The sequence below is a fragment of the Scylla paramamosain genome, chromosome 18 (assembly GCF_035594125.1).
Source record: "Scylla paramamosain isolate STU-SP2022 chromosome 18, ASM3559412v1, whole genome shotgun sequence".
NCBI lineage: Eukaryota > Metazoa > Arthropoda > Malacostraca > Decapoda > Portunidae > Scylla > Scylla paramamosain.
In genome coordinates, this window is record NC_087168.1 from 18286393 (window position 1) to 18299649 (window position 13257).

Here is a 13257-nt window from a genome sequence, read left to right on the forward strand (position 1 = left end):
CTGTCTTTTACGCAACACAGTAACATTATATAAAGTGACAGTTGTTTTATGGTAATTATGAATGCATATAAATGAATAGATAGATCGATAAATGTGCAGATAGAGGCAGATAAATAGGCAGGCAGGCAGACAAAGACACAGATAGCCAAACAGACAGATACATTGATAGATAAGATGAATAGATATTCAGATACATACATACGTACTTACATAAATAACAAAAACAAAAAAAATTGTCACTATCTGCTAAGAACAGAGAGAGAGAGAGAGAGAGAGAGAGAGAGAGAGAGAGAGAGAGATCAGCAGAAACTGTCAGCCTATGAAGTTCAAGGTATAATGACCTAAGGGAATCGATAAGATGCCACTCACATACGCGCCCTGCTCGACCTACAGCTGCACGTACACTTTCCTTGGCTCGACTCGTTTCTCACTGCTATAAGGTTTTACAATCGTCTCATCTTCACACTCACATCATCCACCTGCAGGAGAGTGCGATCCAAGGAATCTTAGCGTCATTTTGACTTGGAGGGTTTTGCGGTTCGTGCTCGTTAAACTGTAAAGGAAGTTACCACACTGCGTCTAGAACGGGATCAGTGGGATCTCCGTAATATCTCCATCCTGCGACCAAACACTAATCTTGAAGGACGCGGTGTTTCTGAAGGAGAGGGCCTTTTTACATCCATTATGTGCGGGTTAAGGTTTCTATCTTGCGACCATGCTGCAGGCAACCTACGTGCCTCAGTTCTTTCAGGGATACGCTACATTCCTTCAGACCACGCGGTCCCCTCGGGATAATCCTCAAAATGGTCCCATGGGTGTGATTTTGTGAGCTTTTGTGGGGAGCAATGGTCGCTTCCTGCTGGGCTTTCCTCCTTTGATGGCTTGATCTCTCTTTTATGTATACATTATTCTATCCAGCGAGTGTTACAACGGAAGAATTACTTTTGTCATAGTGAGACACGACAGAGCGAGTTCACCTCAGTGTTTGAGGAGACTAATACATTTACATTAATGAAAAAAGAATATTGTTCCAATGCAAATGATTGGAACAAATAAATAAACAAATAAAACTATTACAGTATCCATGTTGATATTTTTTTCATGGTCTATCTCAAACACTTCCATTCATTGATTCCTTTCCTTCCATTCCTTCGATCCTTGTGAATACCACTCTGTTCTCTAGGTACATAACTTTAAAACTGCCTCCGCTCTTTCTTTCCATGACTATATTTCCAAAATGCAACAACAATAACATGAGATGGCTGTGCATGGTTGTGCATCACGATGACGGCACTGGGACTGGAGGAGCTGTAAGAATTTGCCAGGCACGGATCAAGAATGCGGTAAGTTAGGAGTGAATCAATATAAAATCATTTCTAAGCTACCAAGTCTTCCTGAAGCGTTCTCCGAATGACCTTCACAAAATCCCATGATCAACAGCACAAGGTCAGCGTCACTGTCACCCTTCTGTCTCTCCCTTCGGCAGTACGCCAGCACACTTTTCCGGTACGTGACCGCCCTGCACCGTCTCGGCTTCCCCTTACGCACTGGAGATGTGACCTGCAGCGGAGACGTTCTGTAGTCACCGTTAACTCGCGTCCTGCTCTCCCCAGCACCTTACCTACTGCCTGGAGTGGAATGTGAACTCTCGTCTACGGTAACGCCTCTACATGCCCCTCTTCCCTCTCATGCTGCTAATCGACTCCAGCCTTCACGTCACCTTCCTACTCGCATCACTACCATCCGAGAGCACGCCTCATCCAGAGAGAGAGAGAGAGATTTAACTCCTGTGTGAAGAAATGAGTTAAATGAACGCGTTATTTAACCATCCTCTAATCCTTAGGATCTTGGACAATCGCTGAACGAGTACTAGGCTGCATACATAGGCTGCATACATGAATTCCCAAATTACTTGCTATATTGTTGGTGAATAGCAACTGTAATTAGTAGTAGGTAATAATCATAACAGAAGCAACAATTTATTTATTTATTTATTTCATTTATTTATTTATTTTTTTTTTTTTTCTTTTTATCATGGACATCGTATCCTCCTCCTTCTCCTGTAGCTCCTTTCCTCCCCATGCAAAAATGTTCTCTCCCTCCTGATCTCCCTTAAAATTTCCAAATCTTCCTTCTCTTCCTCCTCCCTTAGTTCCTTCCCTACCCAAGCAAAATGTTATCTATCTCCTCTTTCCTGATACTTACAAATCTTTTCCCTCCCCCCCACACATAACAGCTGGAGGGTATACTATACACAAAAAATTAAACATCCTGTCTGATAGTTAAACACTGCGATGATCTCTACAGCTGCTTCATTGCTTCATCCCCTAATCCCCCGAAGCTTCGAAATTCATTAATCCCTTGTTTTATCAACCCCCCTTTCTCTCTCTCTCTCTCTCTCTCTCTCTCTCTCTCTCTGTATAATCAAAACAGGTTGCATTATTATAATTTTCCCTTTTCTCCTCGTTCTTGTTATTGTTTTTCTTTCTTGTGTGTGTGTGTGTGTGTGTGTGTGTGTGTGTGTGTGTGTGTGTTGTTCGCTGACTATCTTTCAAGCAATTTACGTCAGACAACTAAACGTCAAAACTATTTTTACAATAATTAAATCTCTCTCTCTCTCTCTCTCTCTCTCTCTCTCTCTCTCTCTCTCTCTCTCTCTCTCTCTCAGGAATAATGAAGCAGCAAAAAAATATATATAAAGAACAGAACAACACAACACGGCCACGTTGCGTAACTGTTAAGCTATCTTGAGAGAGAGAGAGAGAGAGAGAGAGAGAGAGAGAGAGAGAGAGAGAGAGAGAGAGAGAGAATGCTCACATAACCTGCTGAATCTAGATCAACAGGGCAAAAAAAAAAGGAGCCTAAAAAAACACGTCACCTTCACCACGCTCTCCTCTACGCCTCATTCGATCGCGGTTCATGGTGTACGCCTTCGTGTACGCTGACTCGTCCCCTCGCTCTCTCGCTCAGGCTCAAAGGTCCAAGTTGTTTACGACCTTGGCATGCACTGACTGGTTCGACTCGTTATAGTAGTGTGTTGGGGGGGAAGGTGGGGCTTGAAATGCGTGTTAGGTGTGTGTGGGTGTATGGTTCTTGTTAGGAAATGAGGGTTTAGTTTACATGAGTGTGTGGTCGTGTTAGGTAGGATATGTTAGTGTGATTGATGTTGTCAGGTGGATATATGGATGGATGGATAAATAGATAGCTAAATGGATAAATAGATGGATGGATGGATCTACACAAACAGATAAATGAACTGATAGATATATTAATAGAGGTAGATTCAAAGGCAGACAAATTTTTATAGACTATATACGCTAAAGAAATGAATAATGAAAGTAACTGCGAGACTTAACTGAACCCATGACTTTGATCCAAAATGTCCCGAATGCAACATGTATATTTTAATAAGTTATGCATGTGACTAATCTAAAGTCATTTGATGAACTTTTGATGTTTTCCTTTTACTACGTCCAACGGAATGCTTTTATCATCTGCCATCTACAGCTTTGTGATAAGAATACCAAATTGCTGTATGCTTCTAGAGATCTGTTGGTAGTCTCTCTCTCTCTCTCTCTCTCTCTCTCTCTCTCTCTCTCTCTCTCTCTCGTATTAAAAAGTTGATCTTATGAAAAATGATAAGTATATTAAATTAAAGGAAAATATTAAGAAAATGATAAAGAATTTCTGAACTTGATTGGAATACTTAGAGAGAGAGAGAGAGAGAGAGAGAGAGAGAGAGAGAGAGAGAGAGAGAGAGAGAGAGAGAGAGAGAGATAATAACCATAACAATAATAAAACCAATAACAACAAGAAAAAAAAAACGGAGGCAGAGATAAAGCAAGGGCAAAAGTCACACTGGGCTGGACATAACCACAGCACCCCTTATACACGTCATATCCATTATGATTAACATTATCAACATACGGGTCATTACCGGGGTGAAGGTGGGCACTGATATACCAGCTGGTCACACCCACCCACCCACTCAGCCACCACACTTGCTTAAAAACCCATCCACTGCTATTTGGCAGATCTTTCCTTAATTACTAACCACTCTGAGACATCATTTCTTGTTCCACAGCCACCTGCAAACATTGTACTTAGAAATGGGAAAATCTGTTTTTTTTTTTTTTCTTTCTTGTAGATGCTTATAAAGACTCCATACACTAGTTTTTGTGATGTGAATTGTTGCTTATTGCAATGGAGGGATTAATTAAGAGCTGTTCCTCAGTCCTGTTGGTTGTGGTTGAAGGATACAGAAACACCAGCTGAGTTATTACATTTGGCCATATCATTGTAAACATCAAGCTTTACAGTGAGTTTCATAAATAACTGTTTGAGATATACTCTATTATAACATAATATCACTAGTTATTAATATCCAAATTGCAATTTTCTTAAAAAAAATATGTCGTGATCCATAGCTGAAGGTTGTCCTGAGGTAGTGGACATCCTCCTTTATTCTTTGTCATCATTGATCTGATGATTTTTTAAACTCTTGAATATGAATAAACAAATGGGCAACCCAACAAAAACAATATACATTATCTTGGTAACATAAACTCTACTTTGGTGTGTAATGGTGATGCTTGTGACTAGATAAAGATAGTACGCTTATTCTTACCAGCTAACATCTTTGGTTTCATTCTTTAAAGTCACCAGGTTAACATCCTGATATAATATGATCTGTCTGTCTGTCTCTCTCTCACTCTCTACTGTTTATGTTATGACAACTTTCTACAAGGATGGGAGGAGGGAGGGAGGGAAGAAGTAAAATGAAATGTCTCATCACATGATATAGGTAGTCCAGTCTGAGTATTCAAAAACAAAAATATCTTTCAATGTCTAATACTCTGTATGAACAAGTGAATGCCTTACTGAAAGCCCGTTTAAGGCTGAAAATGACTGGTCTCATGTGGCGTAAGATGTTACTGGCTAGCACAACCCCCCCAAACAGTAAGGCAAGAGCTGATCCTTTCTGGGGGCAATCACAGAGGCAGAATGCTAGCGCTGACAGGCTGAGGAGGAGAGCACGCAGTGGAGAGATCTGGTTGGGAGTGGAGGGAGTGGAGGGGGGGGAGGGAAGAGTGATGGGGAGATGGGGAAGGAAAAAGGGAATGGTTGGGCAAGGATTTGTAAGGTCAAGGGTCCCAGAGCCAGATCACATGACCAACACTTCCTGCCACCTCACTGTGACTATCTAGGGAGTAATAGAGCTTCCAGGCCAAGGACTCATTCTGTGCCAAGCTCATTTGTGCAGGAGTATAGATTTACGTATGTGGATAGTGGTGATGGTGGTTCTGGTGGCAGTCATGGTAATGGTGATGGTCAGGTCAGGGTGAAATGCACCATAACATCTGTTGGGTAGTCTGTTGGCACCTTTTATGACTAAGACCTGTCTTATTCTCTCACTCTCTCTCTCTCTCTGCCGTGGTTTTGTCTTTGTCTCATAAACTGGTGCAGTCTTGGATGGTCTGGTAGTGGGTCATGGTAGGTGTGTGTGAGTCTGTCGGGCTCACTGTTGTGTTGTGAAATGACTGGGAAGGCTGCGGCAGTTCCTCAGGTCACTTCTCTACGTTTACGAGTTGGGCAGGGAAGCTGTTGTGGACTGATTCCTACAGGTCAGCATAAAACTATAGTATATTATGACCTTAGTGTTCAAGTTGCCCTCAAAATCTGCCATCTACAGCATCTTATAAATCCTCAAACTCTTCAAAAAATTATTTTATACATACATATATATATATATATATACGTATATCCTTATTTATACTATATATACTTTTTATTTTGTATATCACAACTCACAAGAATTGCTTATTCACAACTCTAGCCTGGGGAATGTTGATGCTCTCTGCTAATCATGTCTGAGATCCATGATGAGAGACTGTGTGTGTGTGTGTGTGTGTGTGTGTGTTGATACTTATGTACACCTACCACAATCCTCACACAGCTCACTACTCCCCCAGTCCATCCCCACCTGACTGCCCTCACACCCTCAATGCAGCAAGATGTCAAGATGAGAGTCACTGACACTGTCCTGAGGAGGAGGAAGTAAGTGAGCTGAGTGAGTGAGTGGCTGGTGAGATGTGCTGAGTGGGACAACCTGGGGTGGTAGGCAATAAGGCAAAACATCAATGCTCCCAAGAATGTTGTCAGTGATATGCAACAGCCAATGGCATTATTAGATCCAATATTCAAGTCTGGCCATGAAGACTTTTACGTCCTGAAAAAGGAAGTATTTACAGCACAACAGAACAGAAAAACACAAGGTCCATACAAACCTGACTTAACCCCTAATCTTTTCAGTAACCAGACATGCCCTGCTTTGACTGGAATTACATGACAGGGCAGAGGAAGCTGTGGGAGTGAAAGGGATGAGCTATGCAAAGAAATAGTTCACAAATGCTCCTGACAATTCAAAACAAACATTTCTTCATAATGTAATGGAGAGGCCACTATTGGTGTGGGGTTACATAAAAAATTCAGGCCTCTAGAGGAATGTTAGTGAGTGGCAGGACATCACATCCCACCTACCTCCTACACATCACAAGAATGAATGTGCATGTGTGTGTGTGTGTGTGTATGTGTGTGTTGTGTGTCTCTCTCTCTCTCTGCCTAACTTGGTAATAATGTGTATCATCTTGCAGCACTAATGAGTCAACAGTAATGATCACAATACGGGAGTGATACTGGTTGGGCCCAGGAACAGCAACAGGCAACAAGCACGTGGGGTGAACAAAGAGTTGATCAGGGAAAATGATTGTTTGTCCTCATTTACTGAACACTTGGGAGGAGAAACACAGCAAACACTGCAAGAATAAAGAGGATTGGAATGTCTGTGGGTGGCAGGGGGGGGGAGAGGGATGAGAGGGATCTGCAGTGTCTCTCTAAAGCTCAGTTTTTTTGAGTAGTATTGTCATCTTAGGGACTAGAGAATAGACAGTCATGCAGTCATTACTGGAACATCTTTCAAAACTAAGAATTCCATCAGATACAAAGAATGAGGCATCCTATCTCTCTCAGACAGTATAGTAGTATGTAAATATGACAAGTGTACTGACTCTTCTACTACATGCTTTTTTTTTAAAGGGGGAGGGGTTGGCAGAAAAAAATATATGTATATATAATGATGGTCAGACTGAAGGAGGTACCAACGCGGCCCTGCCAGCCACGTCTCCTGAAGGTGAAACACAGTGTGACTGTCACCTTGCCTTGAAGGCGCAGCGAGTGTTCCCACCACTTGACGGGTGGGAGGGAGAACCTTTCTTTCCATTTGGCCGCCCTCCTCACGCACGACTACTTTTTAGCTTCTGGAATACGTGTTTATTTATTATTCTGGTTGACACATACATGAAAACACTAAGACGTGGTAGTACTGTTACGTAGCAGCGCCACTTCCACTTCTTCCTTTCTGGCTAAGAGGAGGAGGAGGAGGAGTAGTAGTGTTGATGTTGTTGTTGCAGTAGGTGAGTGGCAAGGGACCCGAGACACCTTAGGGGCCACGGGTGGAGTGGTGGCGCCGAAGGGAGGCTGAGGGTGGAGTGGTGGTGGTGGTGGTGATGATGAGGGGGTAGCCACCTCACTTAGTGGGCACTGAGAGGGTGTTGGGGTGGCTGCCGCCTGACGTGTGGCGACTGCGGCGACCCAACTTTGATCTGTGTGGGCAAGGCTGTGTGAGCGAAGTGGCAGAAGTGAAGAAATTAAATGTGCTCATATGTAACATAAGGTGAGGGAGTTTTGTGAGCCAAGTGTCACTTTCAAAGATGGGATCATACACAGCATTCTCAATTGTTCCCTTATACTATTCTTTGATCTGTGTAGGCAAGGGTGTGTGAATGAGGCTGCAGAAGCAAAGAAGAAATATATTAATTATATGTGACATCAGGTGAGTGATGTAAGTTGCCACTTTCAAAAATGGTATTGTAAACAGCATTCTCAGTTCTTTCCTTATACCACTCTTTGATCTGTGTGGATAGGGGTGTGTGAGTGAGGCTGCTGAAGTGAAGAAATGAGATGTATTGACAATGTGTGATAAGGGATGAGGGAGTAACTGAGATGAGTGTCACTTTCATAGATGGGTTTATAAACAGTATTTTCAATTCTTTTCTTATGTTACTATTTCTTAACCAACATAATTTTAATAACCATGAATGACAAATTCCAAGACAGCCATCATTTTGGTAAACAAAACAAAACAGACATTTAGAAAATAAAGAAAACCCTTTCAGTATTTTCAGTATTTTCTGCTGCAATGTGACATCTGCAGAAATATTTAGTCATAAAGATACTACTACTACAACTACAACACCTACTACTATTACTACTGTTACTGTGTATGGAGATGCAATGAGCCTGACCTGATCTGCCCAGCCAGGAGTGGGTTGATGGCATACAACCAGTCATGCACCTCCTTGTCTCCCAGTGTCTGCAGCAAGAAGCCCCTTTGTTTGGTGACCACGCTGCAAACAAGAACAATGTCAGATGACAGTGCAGTCCATGGATGGTGAGGGACGTGTAAGAGAAAAATGTGTGTAGGAAAGTAACACATAGAGGAATCACCAAAACTGAAAAATAGAATATGCAGACAGATGACAAAAACAATGGTCTACCTGGCAATCACCCACAAGGTGGCCCAGACAAGGCACCACACACTCATGCACACATCATTCACACTCTTAACCCTGTCAGAACCTGGTGGAAAAGGATACATAGTGTCATGGACCACCATGATTGTAAAAAAACAATTATGATGAAATATAAAGTAAAAGTCTTCCTTCTCACTCTGCTTTCGACTCAGCAGTTGAAAAACACATACATACATACATATGCCAAGACTGTCTTCCTCAAAAAAGCCCCAAGACAAGGCACACCTCACATTCACACTACTCTCTCTCCCTCTTGGCCCCTGATGGGGAAAAGAAGTTACTCCTGCCCTCACTCAACAGGGATCAGTTGCGCAGCTTGAAAAAAAACGTACCTGAAGGAATTCCTGACACGGACCATTGCCTGCTGGTCCTCTGAATATTCAATCTGTGCAGTGACTAAATTGATGAGTCCACGCTCCACTGGGTCCCTCTCGTCCCGGAAGATGAAGACATATGGGCGACGAACCACCTAAGCAGAGGGAAGAATTAGTAGAGGCAAATGTGAAGTACTATGATTTTTTTGTTGCTCTCTTCTGTAAATAAATTGGAGTGTGAAGAAAAAATGTCATCTCTGTTTGACCACCTGCCTGTATTTTTATGTATTCTTATTCTCATTTTCTTAGATTTTTTAAAGTTTTTTGTTGCACTCTTTTGAAATACATGAAGGTGTAAGGTGAAGACATACAAGAAGGTTAACTATCAGTGAAGTCTTGAACTGATACCTCTTTAAGGCTTGAATCTCTACTTCTGTCTATCTCTGCTTCACCGCCATGCAATTTCCTGCCTGCATTTTCTAGGCATTCTTTTTTGTTTCTTTTTCATGTGTCGTGTGTGTTTGCCAAAAAAATGGTGCTTATTGTCCTCATCTTCCTTCATAATATGATAACCAAGTATATTGTAAATAGGAAAGCATAAAGCAAGGAAGTAACTGAGTACGCACCACCCATCTCTTGATCCAGGTGTTGGTGCGGTCATCAAGCACGTTGAGGTAACCCTTTCTGCTGACCACGGGTGAAATGCGGATCTCCTCCACTTCGGGCACGTAGAGTGGCATTGAGCGGCACTCCACCAGAGGAGACGAGTCCTGGGAGTCTCCTGGGCTGGCTGGTGGGGAGTCGTGGTTCACCACGGCACTGCCACCAAGCGGGATGTGGAGCTCTGGCACTGGGGCACGGGGCCTCTCAGGAGATGATGGCCTGGGGAGGAAAGGAAGCAGTCAGGGGGGAAGAAGGAGTCAGGTGGAAAGTCATAACCATTGTGTTTTGCTTATATTCTTATGTTCTGTACTATTAAAGTTTTGATATATCTATGGAAGGCAATGGTAGATGGAAATTGGTAGATACGTTTTATACTGGGACTGACATGTGTTGGCCTGAAGGCTTCTTTTGCTTTCCCTTATTTTTTTATTCTTATATTCTTCACTTAACCAGAGAGGAAGGATAAGCAATGGAGAGTACAGAGATAGGCTCATTAAGAAACTTGATCTCACTCAATGAAGGAGATGGAAGAACATGACTAGGTGAAGGGAGACTATGAGGAGGAAGAAGAGACTGAAAAAGCAGAATCCCAGGAGGTAAATAGCTAAGATCACAAGGCTTTCCTATATTTACAAGACAGCACTACCCCTCATAAAAAACTACCATGAACCTGAACTGAACTCACAATCTTCTGGCAGCAAACCAAGCACTACCACAAAGTTGCCCTGCACAGAGAAAAAAAAATGAGAGAAAAGATGACAAAGAAACTGAGAGAGAAAACAGATGACAAGGGAGAGGAGACTTGCAAGCAGTGGCACTCACTCAGCAGAGGCAGTGGAAGAACAAGAGGAGGTCACTGAGGTGGTGAGGGCATCCTGATCATCACTTGGGGTCTGGGCTGGCATCTCCTGCTTGGCGAGGGACTGTGCTGACCGGCCCTGCTGACACACAAGAACAAGTCAAAACAAGAAAAGCATTTATTTTTTTTGGTATACACAAGAAATGTGGAAGAAAATGTTGTTTTTATTAATTTCTAACATGTGTGGAGGGCAGCTGCAGTGAATGGGTTGTCTACAAAGCTTGCGTGTGTTATAAAAGATGCACGAGGGAGGAAAACAGCAGAAGCAGGATAATTTTGTGTGAGTGACACATAGAGGTACTAGACATCTGCATATGCTTGAGAAATTACCCTACACAATACCATACCTGCATGAGTCTGACAAACTTGAGGGCAGTGGCTTTCTCTGCCTCTCCCATGGTCTCAGTGTCAGTCTGGGGGTTGTCACGGGAGGAGTAGCGGGTGAGGACAGCACGTGCATCACACCCTGCCTTGGCTGCTTGGTTTGCCACCTCCTGCGTGAAAGTATGATGGTGGTTGATAAGGGGCTGGAGAAGGAAGAAAAGCAGCTCTGAGTGCATGTTGGTAGTGGTGGTAGTGGTGGTGGTGGTGGTAAAGGGTAATGGTGGTTCACATGAAACAGGAAATGCTGTGTGGTGTATGAGAGGAAATAGAGACTCATTCACATGACATGAGAAAGAATGATACTAATAAACACATATGGCTGAAGTATAGAAGTAGCAAGAGGAAAAGTGAAGACTGATCTGTTTATTTCAATGCATTATCCTTATTTCTTCACACCAGTGACCTGAATTCTATTGGCATCAAACTTAATTAAACTTTTGACAAGTGGAATTGCAGATCACATCTTATATTCTGTCTTGCTACTCCAGCTCCCAATAAGAGGAATGAGTTTAGACATTGCGGCAGCAGGAAGCATGTTTTATTGATGACATGACGTGTTTCAGTGGAGGCACAGAGTAAGCACAGTGAGTGGAATGAATAGGCCAAGATGACAAGATAGTGGCGGTAAATGTGATGAGTAAGACGTGCAAGTGACAAAGAGCACACATACATTTATTAATTTTAGGCACAGATATTCATGAAGTAAGCTCATTGCAATTTAAGGCAGAAATATTTAATCACACAGACAAGGGAGGGTTGATGACACTATTCACAAAGGAAAAGTATGCTTAACAATCATCACACAAGGCAGAAATCTTCACCATATAGATGAATGAGAGGCAGACACAAAGCTGTTAGTACATGGAAAGCTTAAGCATGTCAAAAGTGAATATGACAAAAGAAATGTGCAAAAATAATGGAGGAGGAGGAGGAGGAGGAGGAGGAGGAGGAGGAGGAGGAGGAAGAGGAGGAGGACAAAGATATTTAAAGTCATTCAAACAGCAACATGAGGAGAAGGACAAGAGAAAAGACAATGAGATACTGGATGAGAACAAGAAAGATTGTAAGAAAACACAGAAGCATCATCAGAGATGCTCACCTTCTCGCTCTTGGTGAAGTCATGGTGGTGGCTGGTGGCATGTGGGGTGGAGCCAAGGCCCAGTTTCTCCCTCAGGAGCAGCACATGTCGGGTGCGCTCCACCTGAGTCAGCCGAGTGATCTTCTCCAACTCCCACTGGTGCTCGAAGATGAGCGAGTCTCCTCTGGGTCTCCATCCGTGGAGATTTTCCTCCCCACGCACATAAGTGGAGCTAGTGTCCAGGACTCTCCTCTGCCGCCGCTGCAAGCCTGCCAAGAGACCCACCCTTAATCAGTTCCGCCCCAGCCCAGAGCAGGCAAACAGGGCTGTGGGTACTCCGCAGGCCTGGGATGTATTGGACAGGAGGAGACCGTGGAGCACAACAGGTTACATATGAAGAGAGCTGGTCACGGGTCACTTACTAGCAAGGTTATGATCATGCCCCTCTTGTCCTGGGTCAAGGTTAAGATGATGTTTCTGTGAGGCAGACTAAGTGAGTCAGGGCACCGGGGCTCAGGGTGGGACAGAGAAACACCGGCACAGCATGGGACACAACAAAGGCTACACACTAGTGCCTTGGGCTACAAACTAGTGCCGCTAGGGCTACAAACTAATGTCTTGGGGATTGTTAAAAACTTGGATCTTTAAAACACACACTGTGAGTTTCAAAAATATATATCCCCAGAGAAGAAAAGTAGTGAACATATTGATTTTCAGACTGCACTTCTACAGCAGGAAGAATCAAGCTTTTGTCTGTCAAAATAGTGGATTTTGTTGTTTTTGTTTAGAGGGAAAAACTTGTTGGTAATGAAAATAATACACTTCTGTGAAGAAATCAATGACAAAAAGTCAGGGAAATATACTGCAGTGCCATGGTGAAAACACACCAAAATGCCATAATGCTGAGGGCATGACTGCCTTGAGAGGGGGAGGGAGGGAGGGAGAGAGAGGGAGGGGGAGGATAAAAGACCTTCCTCTACTCATTTGGATGTGGAGGTCATAGTATCAAGGTCACAGAGGGTCATGAGGAGTGACAACCAGGTCAGGCAGGTAACAAACAATCAGGGGTGATTCAAACAGGAACTACATCTGTACTGTAGTTTCCTTTCATGGGCAAGGCAATAAATTTCCTCCATAATATGTAACCTGCTTGTGTTGGTTTATAACAGAAAGCACAACAACAGCTGTGGCTACACTCACAAGACAGCTATGGCTAGTGTAAGCAAGAAGTTTTAAAAATCCCCAGATATTAAAAGAAAAAAAACAAAAATTTAGATGATGGGAGGTTAGTAATGGAATGACAGGAAG

General features: G+C 43.0%; 1 protein-coding gene across 11 annotated transcripts in view; it reads right to left on the reverse strand.

The window, feature by feature from the left end:
• Window positions 1-4272: 4272 nt before the first annotated feature.
• The window catches only part of LOC135109233 (kinesin-like protein unc-104), a 110607-nt gene continuing 101622 nt past the window's right edge, over window positions 4273-13257 (reverse strand). For 8 of the 11 annotated variants that reach the window (XM_064020452.1, XM_064020454.1, XM_064020461.1 and 5 more), the window contains 7 exons: window positions 11971-12218; window positions 10835-11014; window positions 10451-10569; window positions 9592-9847; window positions 8984-9120; window positions 8364-8465; window positions 4273-7661 (listed from right to left, as the gene is read on the reverse strand). In XM_064020452.1, the coding sequence (XP_063876522.1) occupies window positions 7586-7661; window positions 8364-8465; window positions 8984-9120; window positions 9592-9847; window positions 10451-10569; window positions 10835-11014; window positions 11971-12218 (1118 nt within the window). In that variant the 3' untranslated portion in view covers window positions 4273-7585. The remainder of the gene's footprint in view (window positions 7662-8363; window positions 8466-8983; window positions 9121-9591; window positions 9848-10450; window positions 10570-10834; window positions 11015-11970; window positions 12219-13257) is intronic. The other 3 variants (XM_064020458.1, XM_064020455.1, XM_064020460.1) reach the window with 3 other exon arrangements.